General features: G+C 45.8%; 4 protein-coding genes across 4 annotated transcripts; 2 read left to right on the plus strand and 2 right to left on the minus strand.

Annotated features, from left to right (window-relative positions):
* Positions 1–36: 36 nt before the first annotated feature.
* On the plus strand, positions 37–1,515 carry TRIVIDRAFT_35074 (uncharacterized protein; the record flags this gene model as incomplete). Its single annotated transcript, XM_014106024.1, has 4 exons — positions 37–304; positions 373–454; positions 510–667; positions 731–1,515. The coding sequence occupies 4 exons, from the start codon at positions 37–39 to the stop codon at positions 1,513–1,515; spliced, it is 1,293 nt and encodes a 430-aa protein (XP_013961499.1).
* A 3,518-nt stretch (positions 1,516–5,033) lies between these two features.
* TRIVIDRAFT_112990 (uncharacterized protein) lies at positions 5,034–8,005 on the minus strand (the record flags this gene model as incomplete). Its single annotated transcript, XM_014106025.1, has 6 exons — positions 5,034–5,296; positions 5,352–5,803; positions 5,865–6,119; positions 6,346–7,366; positions 7,434–7,626; positions 7,697–8,005. Coding segments are annotated over 6 exons (2,493 nt in total), but the record flags the coding sequence as incomplete, so codon positions are not given.
* A 393-nt stretch (positions 8,006–8,398) lies between these two features.
* Positions 8,399–11,850, plus strand: TRIVIDRAFT_188178 (uncharacterized protein; the record flags this gene model as incomplete). Its single annotated transcript, XM_014106026.1, has 11 exons — positions 8,399–8,719; positions 8,783–9,366; positions 9,418–9,525; positions 9,575–9,777; positions 9,833–9,863; positions 9,922–10,115; positions 10,172–11,078; positions 11,398–11,445; positions 11,517–11,619; positions 11,685–11,780; positions 11,830–11,850. 11 exons carry the CDS (start codon positions 8,399–8,401, stop codon positions 11,848–11,850), a joined length of 2,616 nt encoding a protein of 871 aa, XP_013961501.1.
* A 708-nt stretch (positions 11,851–12,558) lies between these two features.
* Positions 12,559–13,940, minus strand: TRIVIDRAFT_63060 (uncharacterized protein; the record flags this gene model as incomplete). Its single annotated transcript, XM_014106027.1, has 3 exons — positions 12,559–13,003; positions 13,101–13,397; positions 13,498–13,940. 3 exons carry the CDS (start codon positions 13,938–13,940, stop codon positions 12,559–12,561), a joined length of 1,185 nt encoding a protein of 394 aa, XP_013961502.1.
* Positions 13,941–14,092: the final 152 nt, after the last annotated feature.

Below are 14,092 nucleotides of genomic sequence, written 5' to 3' on the forward strand. Positions count from 1 at the left end.
GTCAAGCATTGCCCTAGCGAAGCCTCGCCAAAAGCCATGTTACGCCTCCTAACGAGCTTCGCAGCCGCCGGCGTGGTGCTGCCCGCGGCAGAGGCTATTCTTGTTGCGCCCAATTCGCCATGCTCGACCAACTGCGGCAATGTTCTGGATTCGACGGCGCCTGATGACCTCGTATGCACGCCGGGCCAGTACACCGGCGGCTACAACAACGGAGCGGGCACCGTGTTTCAAGGCTGTGTCCAATGTGAGCTATCGAGCGGATATGCAACCAAAAACAACTATTCCGATACCATGGCGGCCTTGTGTATGTATTCCGCCTCACCCAAGCCATGTATATTGTTGCGACAAAGAGTTCTGATCCTTTGACCCTAGATAACCTCCGGTATGCTGTATCATACTGCGTCTTCAACGAGCCGTCGCATTATGACTTTAACAACAACCCATGTGTTACGAGGTAAACGACAGATCTTCCTTGGCCTTGTGTATCATGACTGACATTTTGGCTTTAGCAAAGCTTGTGGTGTCTTTACCAACGCTATTGCGTACCATAACTTGTCAGTCGAGTATGACGACTATGGATACTGCGATACATGGCCTACCGGCGATTCTGTCGATTTCCATGGATGTATAGAATGTCTTCAAGTGACTAACAATTATCTGGCAAACTGTATGATACCTTGCTATACCCCGACACGATTGAGACCGTGGCCCTTGCTAACATGGAGTGTAGTCGTTACTGTTCTTCAAGCTGGATGTGAACAAAAGCCGACCAGTGGTCTGACCCTCGGGCTTCAGGGCAACATCTTTTCGAGCGACATTGTCAACATCACTGAGCCTACACCAACGGCACACGTAGATCCCGCCTGGTTTGACCATGGCCCGCTGGGCTTGGGCGGAAAAGTTGGCGTTGCTGTGGCGGGATTCATTGTATTACTGGTCCTCGCTGGTGTATTCATCGTCTGCAGAGGCAGGAGACGGAGAAAGGCCTTCCTCAGGAACTTGCAGACCAATCTGCCACAGATGAGGTCCAACCCAGGAGGCTGGCCATCGATGCCTGTTCAGCACGAGTCTACTGAAACCCCACTCAGCCAGCGGCCTCTGCGAAATTGGGATGACTCTCCTGTGACCATCAACACGGAGAAGACCTTCCCCCGATACTTTTCGCCTTATTCCTCTCAATTCAACAGTCCTATCAGTGCGACTGACGTTAACCATATGCCGTGGCCGGAACCCGCCCTGGGCTCTCCTCGCTCCCCTCGAGAGATCGGACTCGCACTTGGTTCGGCCATCGACATTAGCAATGCAAACAATGAGCGATGGGCCACGTCGCCGGATGACAAGGGCAAGATGAAGGAAGAGTCATACGAAATGCAATATGTTGACAGTGCTGGGAGCGGAATCGTTGCAAACAAACAGCCCATTCACGTTGAAGCTCCCATCCTGGGCCATCCCGGCTACGGCAGAAACTCTGATAGCCCGCCGAGACAGTACGATGTGCACGGGAACGCGGTATAAAGGGAGAATTATATGCAAACTAATGCTCACGAATTACGATGTGTCATGAGTTGCTGGGTCTGATGAGTTTTTCTCCCTCTTTTCTTTCTGTATGGCGTTTTGGAGTGCTTTAGATATATACCTCTTTGTTGATGCTGTAGCGAAGGAGCACAGTCCATGGGAATGGGGGTTTGAATGAGGCTAGGCGAGCCGGATGCTGGGGATACCCGAACACACCTTGATGGTGCAGGCTTTTCAGAATAAATCATTACAAATCTAGCTAAGTAAAGCACGAGCATGAGTAATTGACTCTCAACTGCCAAATGCAAGCTATTTCTAAGTCGTTTTGTATTAAGCCAGTCATACATGTCTGTTATGAAGATGTTGCGTAGGGGCCTCTATAGTCTGCGGTATTCGTCTGGACTCTTGAGCCTTTGATCTCCTGGCTCACTGGTAGCTCCGTTACATTGCTTGCTGGTAGCTCTGCCATGCTATAAGAGATGCCCTTGTTCCGGAACTTGTATTTCCATACTAGGAATCCCAGAAGCCCAAGCAACAATAGGCCGCCTATTGTGGCTCCAACTGCAATACCTGCAACTGTCTTTTTGGGGAGTTTTTGGGTCGATTGTGGCTCTGGTTCTGGCTGGGTCGTTGATGATTCCTGTGAAATCGATGTCGTTGATGCTGTCGAGGTCGCTGAATTTTTTGTATCACTAGTGCTTGATGAAGTTGTTGTTGAAGTAGATGTGCTTGTTGTAGTTGATTCTGCAGACGTTTTGCTCTGGGACTCTCTGGTGACGTTGAAGTAATGGGACGTGCCGAGACTGAATTTGTCGTCTCCGTCCGTTATTTCGAAATAGAGCGGATTCTTTCCGTTGTCTGATAAATCTATATCATCCGAAGTGATGGAATACCAAAGGCTAGTGACTGAGGTAGAAAAGTCCTTGTCTACGTATGTAATTAGTGAACCAAGACGTGAGTTGCGACTATGTTAAGCTTCTTACTCATAAGGTTTGCTAATCCTTGTGGTGAATCTTTTCTTAACAAAATATTTAGGCTTGTAATATCTTCAGGGATATTTGCAGTCCATTCTACCATAAATCTTGATCCATAGGCGAAAACGGGATTGTCTTCATATTCCCCCGCGGGCCCAGGGGGCGGCGGTTGAACAAAAGTGATCTGCGAGCGAACACTGCGAATAAGAAGAGCGCATACAAAATATAAAACGAAAGCAAATGTACAATGCATTATGATTTCGAATTCATAATACCACCATCGGTAGGTCGCATTTAGAGAACGGTGATCCAATACCTGAGAATAGGAGGCGGCCAGCGATATATACATATACTCCGTATCAGTATCTGAGATTAATACTCCAGCCAAGGGGTGCTTTAATTTACAATTCTGCCTCGTACCCCTCATTCTCCTGCCTAATAGAGCTTAGAAACCAAGAACACGAGCAGTAGAATAAACGATTCTACTGGTGGGATCATCACGATGAGCATCGAACCAACAACAATGTACAAATAAGTTATATGCACTGTATGCCACATAAAACCTTAGAAGTCGGTTCTTGAAACTTATTTACGTACTTATTTTACATGGAAACGCTTAAATTAAGCTTATTTATATTATTTATCTATCTCTATGAAGTAGAATGCCTGTATTTGTTGTGAGAATTAGCTTGAGCTGTGCCGTGAGAGCTGAATAGCGCTGTGTTGCGATGCCGCGGAATTATGCAGCCTTGTCTGCAAATATGCTAGCTTGTACGATAACGTATTCCAGCTGCGTTTACAACGCCCAACCTGCAGAGCCAAGAAAAAACAAGAGGGGACAGGGCAGAGAGGAGGGGATATTCTGAACGAAAGACGGTCGTCGAGGTATTGTCTCCGGACATACATTAATATTACATTTTCCACAACTACATTATCACGGGCATTAGAAAATTCGCTTCTGGTCTAACTCTCCGATAACGATGTAACCGTGGGTTTGTTAGGGGCGCCAGAACAGAGAGCTAGATCTTGGAAAATGACTTTGCAAATTTAATCTTTTTCTTGTAGGACCTTCCTAGCGGTAAACCCTTGGTCCTGGCCCTTTTGATGGATTGAATATAGATGGAGCTATCAGAGTATATGAATTGGTAATGTATTGAAGTCTGGAGCGGTGCCTATCCCTAGAAGTTATTTATAATGTTTGTCTGATGATATTTGAGTGCGAGAACAAAACATAAATCGACTCCCATAATACCAAAGAAAATTCCAGTTGCAAAAAGAGTCCATAAATCGCGCAATGAGATTTGGTGTGGGAGTGGACGCGATAAATGAATCATTGCTGAGGCACACCCTGCTACTTTCAAGCGTTGATGGGATGTGACCACGGACGGCGTCGGTTATATTGTCTCGAGCAGCCCTGCTCTCCGGCTATGCGGCTTGCTGCTGGGCTTGGGCTTCCAGCCAGTAGCTGTTGCCAAATCTTTGGCTATACTTTCTAGAAGAGCCCGAGTCTTGTCTAAATCGGAGGAGCGGATACTTATTTATTACCTCCATTTGTTCGCCGTCTACGTGTTAATAATACGCAGTCGCTGTAATCAAAAGTTGGCATTAACCCAGAACAATAGCAGCATTTCTGTTAATTAACTCACAGCTCTAAAGAACATCTTGGCACGTGCATCGTCTTGAGTGATGGAGTACCGTTTGGCCAGTCCTCGTCCAATCTTGCTCATGTCTAAGACAAGTCGCCTTACTTTCACGGCAGTTTCCCCATATCCTTTAGGGCGCATTAGAATGTCCACCATCTGTTCTTGACTAAACTGCCTTTGCTCTTCTTGCGCGATACGCTTAAGGCAGTTGATATAATCGTCGCTAGCTCCTGTGGCCGCCGCTGCCACCTTGCCGTGGTTCTCAAGGATCTGTTCATATCTGGTTCTCTGCTCGGGAGTCAAGGACGCTTCCTGCGCAGCCGTAAGTGGTGTAAATTTCGGGAAAATTGGTCCCTTTCTCTGAATTGGTTGCTGAGCTGTAAGAAAAATTCACAGAGCTGAGTAATTCGACGCCTCAAAAATACCCACGCGAATGTCTATCATCCCAGCTTATGTTACCTAGATGAATAGGGCTTTGATGACGAGAATGGGACGGGCTGCCGTGCACGCTTGAAGGGCCCATCATGTTGTCGTATGCCATCTGCGCGCCCATAAGGGGGACAGCAACTACGGGTACGGGCACATTCTGCAGACCAAGCGCATTCAGGGGTGGAAATGGATCTACCGCATTTGCCATTGTCATGATTGTTCCCTTCCTCCGAATTGGTTGCTGAGCTGGCTGCGATGCAGCCACGGCCGGTCCGCCAATGTCATGGTGTTCTCCTTCCAGGTTTGCTGCAACATTTGTGCCGTCAGCACGGTGAAGCCCCCCATTCACCCTGACCAGCTGAGGAGTGCTTATCCTAGTCATTTTGGCAATTTGCTGTGTTTTCCTATGGCATTTTGACAGATGAGCCTTGAGAGCGCGAGAAGAAGTTAGAGGTGGGTATTGGCAGTCGGGAACCGTACAAACGATGTGTTGCGTGTGTGTTCGTTCGTGCTCTGATAGTTTTTTCTGGTCGGCGAAGCCCGTGGCTGCACGGGGACAGTTTGGAACACGGCAAGTGAATGCGGCCGTTCGAAACTCTCGTTTAAATTTCTCCAATTCCTCGAAAGTAATTCCTGGGAACGAAGGGATCATCAATAGAGATCGGATGCTGGCTTGGTAGCTTGCTAGAAGGTCTTTGAGATTTTGTGGCGCGAGCCCTATAATATCTGTAGAAACTAAAGTAAACTATTAGCTTGATGACGAATCCTTGAACATCGATCTGGCGCATACAGGTCTCTTGCTTGGCCTGGTCAGAAGTAGCTTTCGTGGACCGCTCTCTTAAAGCAGATCGTAGCATGTCATATATGGCTCCCAGATTTGCGAACTTGTCCAATCGAGTATCTAACGTATCCGATTCTTGCTGCACTGAAATCTCTGCTGAGATCCTCGCTGTGTTCAGCCGGTCCGCTAATGCTTTGGCTGTCAAGCACAGAAGGGAAGCAACCTCGTGGTCATCACATATAGTAGCGTTGCTACATAGTAGGTCTTCAAGCCAGTACTCTGTTGCGTAGATGTGAAAACCATGAAGGCCTCTCAAAATCCTCAAATTTCGCTCATTTGAGTCGTATGTTGTATCAAAGATTCGAAAACCGGCAAGTAGGCAGGTGATGGACGCTATGCTATGTTCGCAAAACGCATAAGTATCTTTCAAAGCCATCGCACTCTCTGTTGATTTGAGGTGACTATACGTAGAAACATATTCAGTAGTAATTCAGGTGAAGCGAGGCAAAACACTTCACTCACTCCTTGACAGAAACATGAATGAATGAGAAAGTTTTATCCTTATTCTCGTGAATAAGCGGCATGCACATTTCAAAAATATACTGGGGTGGCATCACCGGAGTCTCTATATCTCCTTGACTAAATGCCATAGCTGAGCGACATTCAACTTGTGTTAGTGGGCGCCTGGCAAATGCTATCCATCCAAAGATAGATTTGATTCGTCCCATGGATCGAGTGTCTAGCCTGGCAACTATCTGCGACAGAATATGTTCGTAACTTTACTCAAAGTCAGCATATATGGCTGAGGAGAGGGTTTCTTTAGATAAAACGAGAATTCGCACAATTCACTTAGCTTTCTTGGAAGCATGTTAACCGAACAAAACACCTCGTCGCGACTGAAGAAGATATTGGATGATATATATTCTACGACTAATCGAGCCCATAGAAACATGCCTATAAATGGTTAGAGTCGTAAATGCTGGCGTTAGCTGTGATTGGGGACAGGATACTCATACCGTCAGATTTCAAGGATATGCTATGAGAGAGCTCCGTAATATCTGTGCCACAAATGCCAAGCTCCGAGAATCGATTGCGGAGGAGACTTAGCTTCTGATTAGCATAAATTTTGATGGCCTCATCAATTTTGCTCTTTTCGTCTAGAAGTGAAACGGTGGGCCGTTTTCGGAACCTCTTTGTTAACAATGGTGATGGCCGACTAGAAATCAAGACTTTGGAGTGCGTCGGACCCCCCACAGATATGAGCGACTCCAGTAAGTTTATTATTCGTCCTTGTTTCTCAGCATCGCATTCATCTAATCCATCAAGAATGATATGGACGTATTTCTTCTTGGAGGGTAAAGGTGAGATAGCTTCGCAAATTGTACGAACTAGTTGAGAGAGCGACTTGATCGTGACGGCTTGTTTGGCCAAGACAAATTCTTCATAAATATAAGTTATTAGGTCACTGTTCGAGCGAGCCAGTTGAAGAAGTAGAGATCGGAGAATTTGGTCAAATTGGATTGATGATGCGTATGAATAGGTGCAAAAATGACGAATAACAAGAGACTGATCGCTAGCTCGAAGAAAAACGTCAATTTGTGTTGTCAACACGCTTTTGCCCGTTCCCGGATTGCCCTGGAGCCAAACGAATGGAGTTTCCGGCTGTGATTTCATCCATGAGACGAGAGTCGGTTGCTTCAATATCCAGTTGCAAGTCCCTTCACTCTTTTCTGCTTCTGAGGCGATTGAGTCAAAGATGACTTGTTGGTCTGTATCATCCATCTTCAACCATCCAACGATGGCCTGATATTGTTTAGTTGAGTCTTCATCTTCTTGCTTTGCAACCTCATTAAGGCTTTCATTTCTTTGATCACGTAGACTTTCCCTCATCTTGGAGGCTTCCAAGATATTGACGGCATTAGCGGTCTTGTCAATCAATTCTTCATGAGCTTTTATATTAGTGAGAATTGTGTCGAGCCGCCGTTGAAATCGACCCCATGATGTGAGAAAAAATATCTTCCAGCCTTGTTATTATTCACCTTGTTAGTGTCCTGACTCATGACTAACTCGTCGTCTTTGGGGGCGACCTACTACTCCTCCGAACAAAGAGGTAAGCGTGGCGGTGGAACGTCAATATGTCTGCATAAAAAATGGCCAAGGTCTCTTGAAATTCAATTCTTTTACTAAAAGCTTGATTAAGTATCTCGATTCTGGGTAAAGATTCTGCAATTTGTGCATAGGCGGCGACGATTCGTTCAATAGCTTCGACAAAGTCTGATGCGATCTGTGTATTACGATATGATGTTATCAATTAAAAAAATGGACATGAGCAGTGTTGATTTATTGGTCAGTACTACCGTAAGAATGAGTTTTATAGGAGCCCAAATCCAGGGCAGATATGGCGTGCCATTGCAGAGCACCTCAATCGACTTTGAGTAATGTTCCAGCCCTTGGAACAACGGCATCAAACGGCGCATATTTCTGAGCATCTTCCTGGCTGCTAGCTGGTTCTCAATCTCAAGTGTCGCTCTTTGAACGTCTTCTAGCGTCATTTTTTGGAAGTCTTTTGCCTCTAGCGGCGACACTGTCCGCTGCAGCTCCTTGAAGGCATCACGAATGATACGTCGAGCAGGGAGTGAGATTGAACCAACTGTTAAAGGCATTTTGTGGATTGCATGAGGATTTTGCAGCTCCTTGAGGTTCAAAAGCATACTCGAATAAGAGGAAAGCCCATATAATAATAATCGAAACGGTTGTGAATGATGAATGATTGAAGCCTGCATTGAGGCGGTGCAATATCTTGTGGATGCCTCTCAGCCTAACATGCGCCTTCGCTAAGCCATGACATCTACAGCCCGAGATACGTGGGTACCTTTGAATGGCCCGAATCTGGGCGGTTGGGCGTCAAAATGAGGCTGCCGATGTGACAAGGCACTTTGTAGGCGCCCTGGTGCCCACTGCAAGTCATCATTTAGGGACGTGGGAGCCTTTCTTTATTCCATACCAGAATACATCAAACTGGAAAAAAATTGATCGATATTGATAATTATAAAATAATGCCACGAAAATCTGCAAAGAGGCGACGTCTTAAATCGCCAGAAAGGCCAGGCGAGGACTTACAGGTAGAAGATACCAAGGCGAAATCTATTATAACGCAATGGACACAGAGTACCCCTTCGAGAAGTTCGGCCACTTCAGAGTCTGAACGTGAACTTCCTATCTTCTCACTAACAGCTGACGAACTGCGCAAACAAATCGGGCCTACCGCGACAGGTTGCAATGCCAGTGATACAGTCGCTTCTGAAGTTCAAATTGACGATCATGCAACGCAACAGAGCCCATATGACATCTCCAAGGAGATAGTCTGCTTTGGCGAGGTAATAAATAACGTTTTCGGTGGAATCCATCATGAGGCTAATCCTGAAAATGTCTGAATATAGATCGTTGGCATTTCTAGCAAATGCGGAAGTGGTACTGCAGTGCCAAATACTGATGGCACCAGTTTTCGAGCAAGGCTGGAATCATGTGAAAAGTTTGTATCCATCGAGAATAATTCTCTCATTGGAAAAATTGATTCAGATTATACTCATTTGACCAACTTGCTGCAGAATGAGGCTGAACTCGATCTGCAGCTCATATGCACACTCGATTTCTCCCGGTCGTCAGGCGGTGGAAAGAGGACTTCGTCCAAGTTCTCCACGCACGCAATTCCATGCGACATTTCGATCATTATCTACGGGCCATTGAGGATGCTAACTGATATTGGCAACTTCTTCCAAACCTGTGAGATGTACTTGCAAGATCCCAGCGATTGCGATAGAAATGTTAGATACTGTAACCCTCATCGTCTTTCATCAGCCAACTTGAACTCTTGTCCCTGGACCTCAGAGCTCAAGGGTACTCTAAGCAACTTCATTGAGATGAAGCCAATTTCTCCACTACCAGAGCTATTAGACGTCTTGGAGTCTTCCGAGAGACTTCCAGAGGCGATGCAGCCAGATGCTATACGAACTCCTCTAGAAAGGTTATATGAAGATGCTTGAAATGTATTATCGTTTTCTGATCATCTCTATAGACATCAAAGACAAGCATTGACATTTATGCATCGGAGGGAGCTTGGATGGGCTCTTGATGGTAGTCGACCGGACATTTGGGAGTATATGGAAAATGGTCAAAGACACTGGTAGGGTTCACTTCCCCGGCTGAAGAACACGACTCCTAACTTACAGTAGTTTTGTCAACCGCGTGTCAAATGCCTATCAAGATGAAGAACCGGAAGACTTCTCTGGTGGAATTATTGCGGACCCTATGGGGCTTGGGAAGACACTTACCATGATATCCTTGGTAGCAAGTGCTGCTCAGCTTCATGAGTCAGTTATGGATGCTGATGACGTTGTAACTTCAGCTACGACTCTCATTATCGTTCCGCCACCTTGTAAGTCCTTAATTGAGTACGCTCTCAGACGCCCCTCTATAACTAACGGATATAGTACTTGGCACATGGGAAGAACAGTTATTGGAGTGAGTATACCATTGTACGATTCCTCGGGAAGTTGCAAAGTTTCTAACTATGATGAAGGCACGTTACCCCTGGGTCCTTGACTTGGTGTAGGCACCACGGAAAAACAAAACTCACAGAAGCGATGTCCTATAAGGATACCAGCATAGTCTTGACAACATATCACACCGTGTCAGCAGAGTGGAAGTCTCATGGTGAACATTCGCCATCAATTCTGTTCTCAACCCGCTGGAGGCGGGTGATTCTTGACGAAGGTGATACTTTTGTTGTTGCAATTTTGAAGAGCTTCTACTTACTGGTTTCGGGGCAGCACATTTTATTCGTAACAGCTCCTCTCAATTGACTCGTGCCACATGTGCTCTAGATGCTGCTGCTCGATGGGCGGTAACGGGCACACCGATTCAAAATGGGCTTTCAGACCTGACAACATTGTTCAGTTTCTTAAGAGTTTATCCTTATTCAGACCGAAAGCAATTCGACGCTGACATCACTAATTTATGGAAGGAGGGCGACACTGACGAAGCACTGAAGAGACTGAAGAGGCTGGCGGCATGCCTCATATTGCGACGGACGCAGAACACAATACAGCTTCCTTTACGGAGCGATTTACAATGCGCCGTAGAATTTACGGGGGCAGAACGAGCAATTTATGAGGAAATTCGAAATAAAACAATTGCTCGTATTGACCATCTTTTGTACGAGAGCAGCGACGATGCACGACCTTTTGAGTACGTCAATGTCCTACAGCAGATCGAAGCCATGCGTATGGTGTGCAACCTAGGACTACATTACTATAACCGTCGAGATCTTGGAGCCTCTATGCAAAAAGCTCCTGAGAGCTGGGCGACTGTTGCTCAACAAACTTTTAACCTTCAGGGTGAAATGGGCGGCATGCGGTGTCGATACTGCTCTGCTGTTGCAGATGCATCTGCTAGCTTGCTGAACGGCATCCAAAGCCAACAGCCATTACAGTTATCAAAGTGCCTGCAGCTTATTTGTTCCGATTGTATAGTCATGACACGGCCCATTGATTGCGGACACAATCCTCCATGCCCCTTTGAAAAGGTCTATCTAAATCCGAATAGCATGGAGGAGACGTCGTCGTCTTTGTATCATCTTGAAGACGCGACGTCGTCTTTACCGCAGACCCCGAAATTTCCACCGAAAGTGACGGCTCTTGTGGCTCAGCTTAAAGCTCTTCCGCCGGGTGTTAAAAGGTACGCTCTATCACATGGACTCTTAGACCCTTGGTGAGCTGGTTTAACGTGCCATAAGTGTGGTCTTCTCGACTTGGCGAACAACTTTGGATATTGTTGAAGCCGGACTGAACCAAGCATCCATACAATGTCTTCGTTTCGACGGAAGTATCCCGTTGAAGGAGAGACAGACAGTAATTGACCGGTTTCGTCAGGAGCCGATGCCAAGTGTACTTTTATTGACTCTGTCATGCGGCGCAGTTGGGTAAGACACATATTTTATGCAGTGCTTCTGATCATACATGTAAGCTAGCAGCTCATTGTTTGCTAAATTCGACAGGTTGACGCTCACTGTGGCTTCGTACGCTTTTCTAATGGAGCCTCATTGGTAAGTCATAACGGCACGGTGTTACCTGTGATTTCTGATGAACCAGTTAAATTTAACATTTATATATCCAGGAATCCAACGCTAGAAGATCAAGCTCTAGCTCGTATTTACAGGCTTGGCCAGAGAAACGAAGTTACCACCATTCGCTTTTATGTGCGAGATTCTTTCGAACAGGTGAGCCACGCATGCGCGAATACCATAAAAAGGTCTCAACATTTGACAACTACCGCAACATTTAGCGCGTAATGGATGTTCAACAGTCAAAGAGACAGTTCGCAGCTGTTCTCTTAACGCCACAGGATTCAACAGCCGGCCCTAGTTTAACTTCGTTGCAGGTATGTTGGTGTTCGCACTTGAAGTATTCGCAGCTAATCAAAAACATAGGATTTACGGTCCCTTTTGTGAACTACAGCTAATAAAAAGAGACAAATCCTCTGTTTAGCACGAATTTAAAAATGTGGCGAGTGTGGTCGCGTGGAGTTGGTATATGTCTGGCATTCAATTGTACTGCGCTCCGGGCGAGATTTGCGGCGGGCAATCTAATGACAGTGGACTATAGCTCATTCTATCTCATACGTAGTTTTTAAACCAAGCTTCTTGCTTAAAGTGGCAATAAGTGTATTGGATCACTGAAACGTGGAATAAATCTCGCTGCTAATACCCGATCAACGTCTTGAGGCATCTATGCTGCTGAGAGGTCGCACTGGCAAATGCTCCTGAATGCGCTGCAGGAAGCCATAGAATCATTAAATGTCCAGGTATATTAGGATTTGCTCCTGTAAATATACGCGCTGCTATAGAAGGTGAAAGGCGGTTACCTCTTCAAGGCAATGCATGCGTGCATAAGAGGTATTTATCTACCTATGTTGTTGTTGGTCTCATACCTGCCTGGTCTATTGATAGAGATGATTTGGCCCGCTGATAGGGTGGTTATAACTCCAAAAGAGAGTTTTGTGTGCCTTTTATTTCTTATCCATTGCCATAGCACAGCAGTATAATACTTGTCTGTGCTGTTCCATACACATAAATTTCTTCATCTGCATGCTGCGTTTGCAAATTGCTGGCTCTGTCCAACCCATTTCGATGGAACTAAATCTTTTCTGTTTTCTTCCATTATTCTGACATAGTTATTAGATCATCTATATCAATCAACGTTTTCTCTAGAATTGACCCCACATCTGGTTTAGGAAGCTCATCTGCTTGTTTTGAGTGAGAGGAGGCACTGGGTTCCACGAAAGATGACCGCGAGCTAGAGGCTGGCGTAATGTACCCTAGTTCGTTCCATTGTTCGTGGAAACTTATAAGACGTGATAAGATCATACTACCATGTGACTTGCGGAGATTTCTTAGCCTGGCTTCGAGCTCCTTGATCTGGTCTCTGTCATGCTGAATCTGCTGCACACACTCGGCCCCTGTCTGTTTGAACATCTTGTAGTAAGCAGAGAAGTGGTCAATTTTCGCCGTCGCGGCCTGCAGCTGCTGATCGAGACTGTCGATTCGTGTTTGTAAAAAAGCGTTGTTGGAAAGGAGGCTCGCAATCTTATGCCCTTTCTGCTCACTTTCCTGTTCTAGATTATGTACCTTGTCAACTACGCAGATACAAGCATGTATGCTGTTAATCGAGATTCTTTGGCTTTTAGCTAGAGTGTCAAGACCTACGCAGTCCCCCGTTCTCATCCCTTAATTCTTCATTTAGTCGCCAGAGTTCCTCGGTGGTCACTGCTCCAGCATTTCGATACGCTGTAGATTGTTGGAGCTGCACATTGATGTTGCTTGTCGCATCAGTGAAGGAAAAGGACTGGATGCTGAAGTTGAAAATACTGAGTTCTTTCTCTTGCCCTGCAACAGACTCAAAGCCACTATGCTGATATAACTGAATAGAACGCTTCCGATGTAAACGAAGCTCTGTGATATGTTGATGAAGCAGGTCGTGAACATTAGCAAGCGATTCACTATGTAAGACAGCGGGTTAGATCGAAGAATCTTATTTGACTAATGATATCACCACACGTATATATGGATAAGTTACAGATAAAGTTGCAAAATACTTACGTTTGGAAAAGAGACACCAAGGTGTTAATGGCGGCGTGTTGCCCCCTGAGATTTGATAGCAACTGGTTCATGGTCTCCTCATTCCATAATAGTTGCACCTTCTTCATAAATCCCATGTCTTCTGGCTTTTTCCCTTCCACAAGGCGCTCCAGGTGGACTTCGAGCGCGGACAATATGAGCATGCATCCTGTAAGGGCGTTATCAAAGCCCTCTTGAATAGTTTCCGGGGTCGTTAGGCTCGGAGAGAGAGCGACGGGATTCCCAAGGGTGAGATTTTGTAGGTGAGTGAGCGCCGCACTGATGGTTTTGCACTCAGTTATCATAGTTGCGATGATCATCGGCGCTTCCTGAAAACCCTTCCTGATATCTGAGAGGGATTTGCTGGCTTTGGCCAAAGAGAGGACCAGGGAAGAAGCCGCGCCGATTATTGCGATAGGATCCATGGAATCGTCTTCACGGAGAGCGAACCGATGACTCAAATGCGAAAGCCGGTTAGGGATTGATAAATATGAGTATAGAATAATGATTGGTTTGCGGTGATGGACAGACAATGAAGGAAATCATGAAGTCTGCATAACTGTGTCCATAATGCCTT

This window comes from Trichoderma virens, assembly GCF_000170995.1.
Source record: "Trichoderma virens Gv29-8 chromosome Unknown TRIVIscaffold_1, whole genome shotgun sequence".
Lineage (NCBI taxonomy): Eukaryota > Fungi > Ascomycota > Sordariomycetes > Hypocreales > Hypocreaceae > Trichoderma > Trichoderma virens.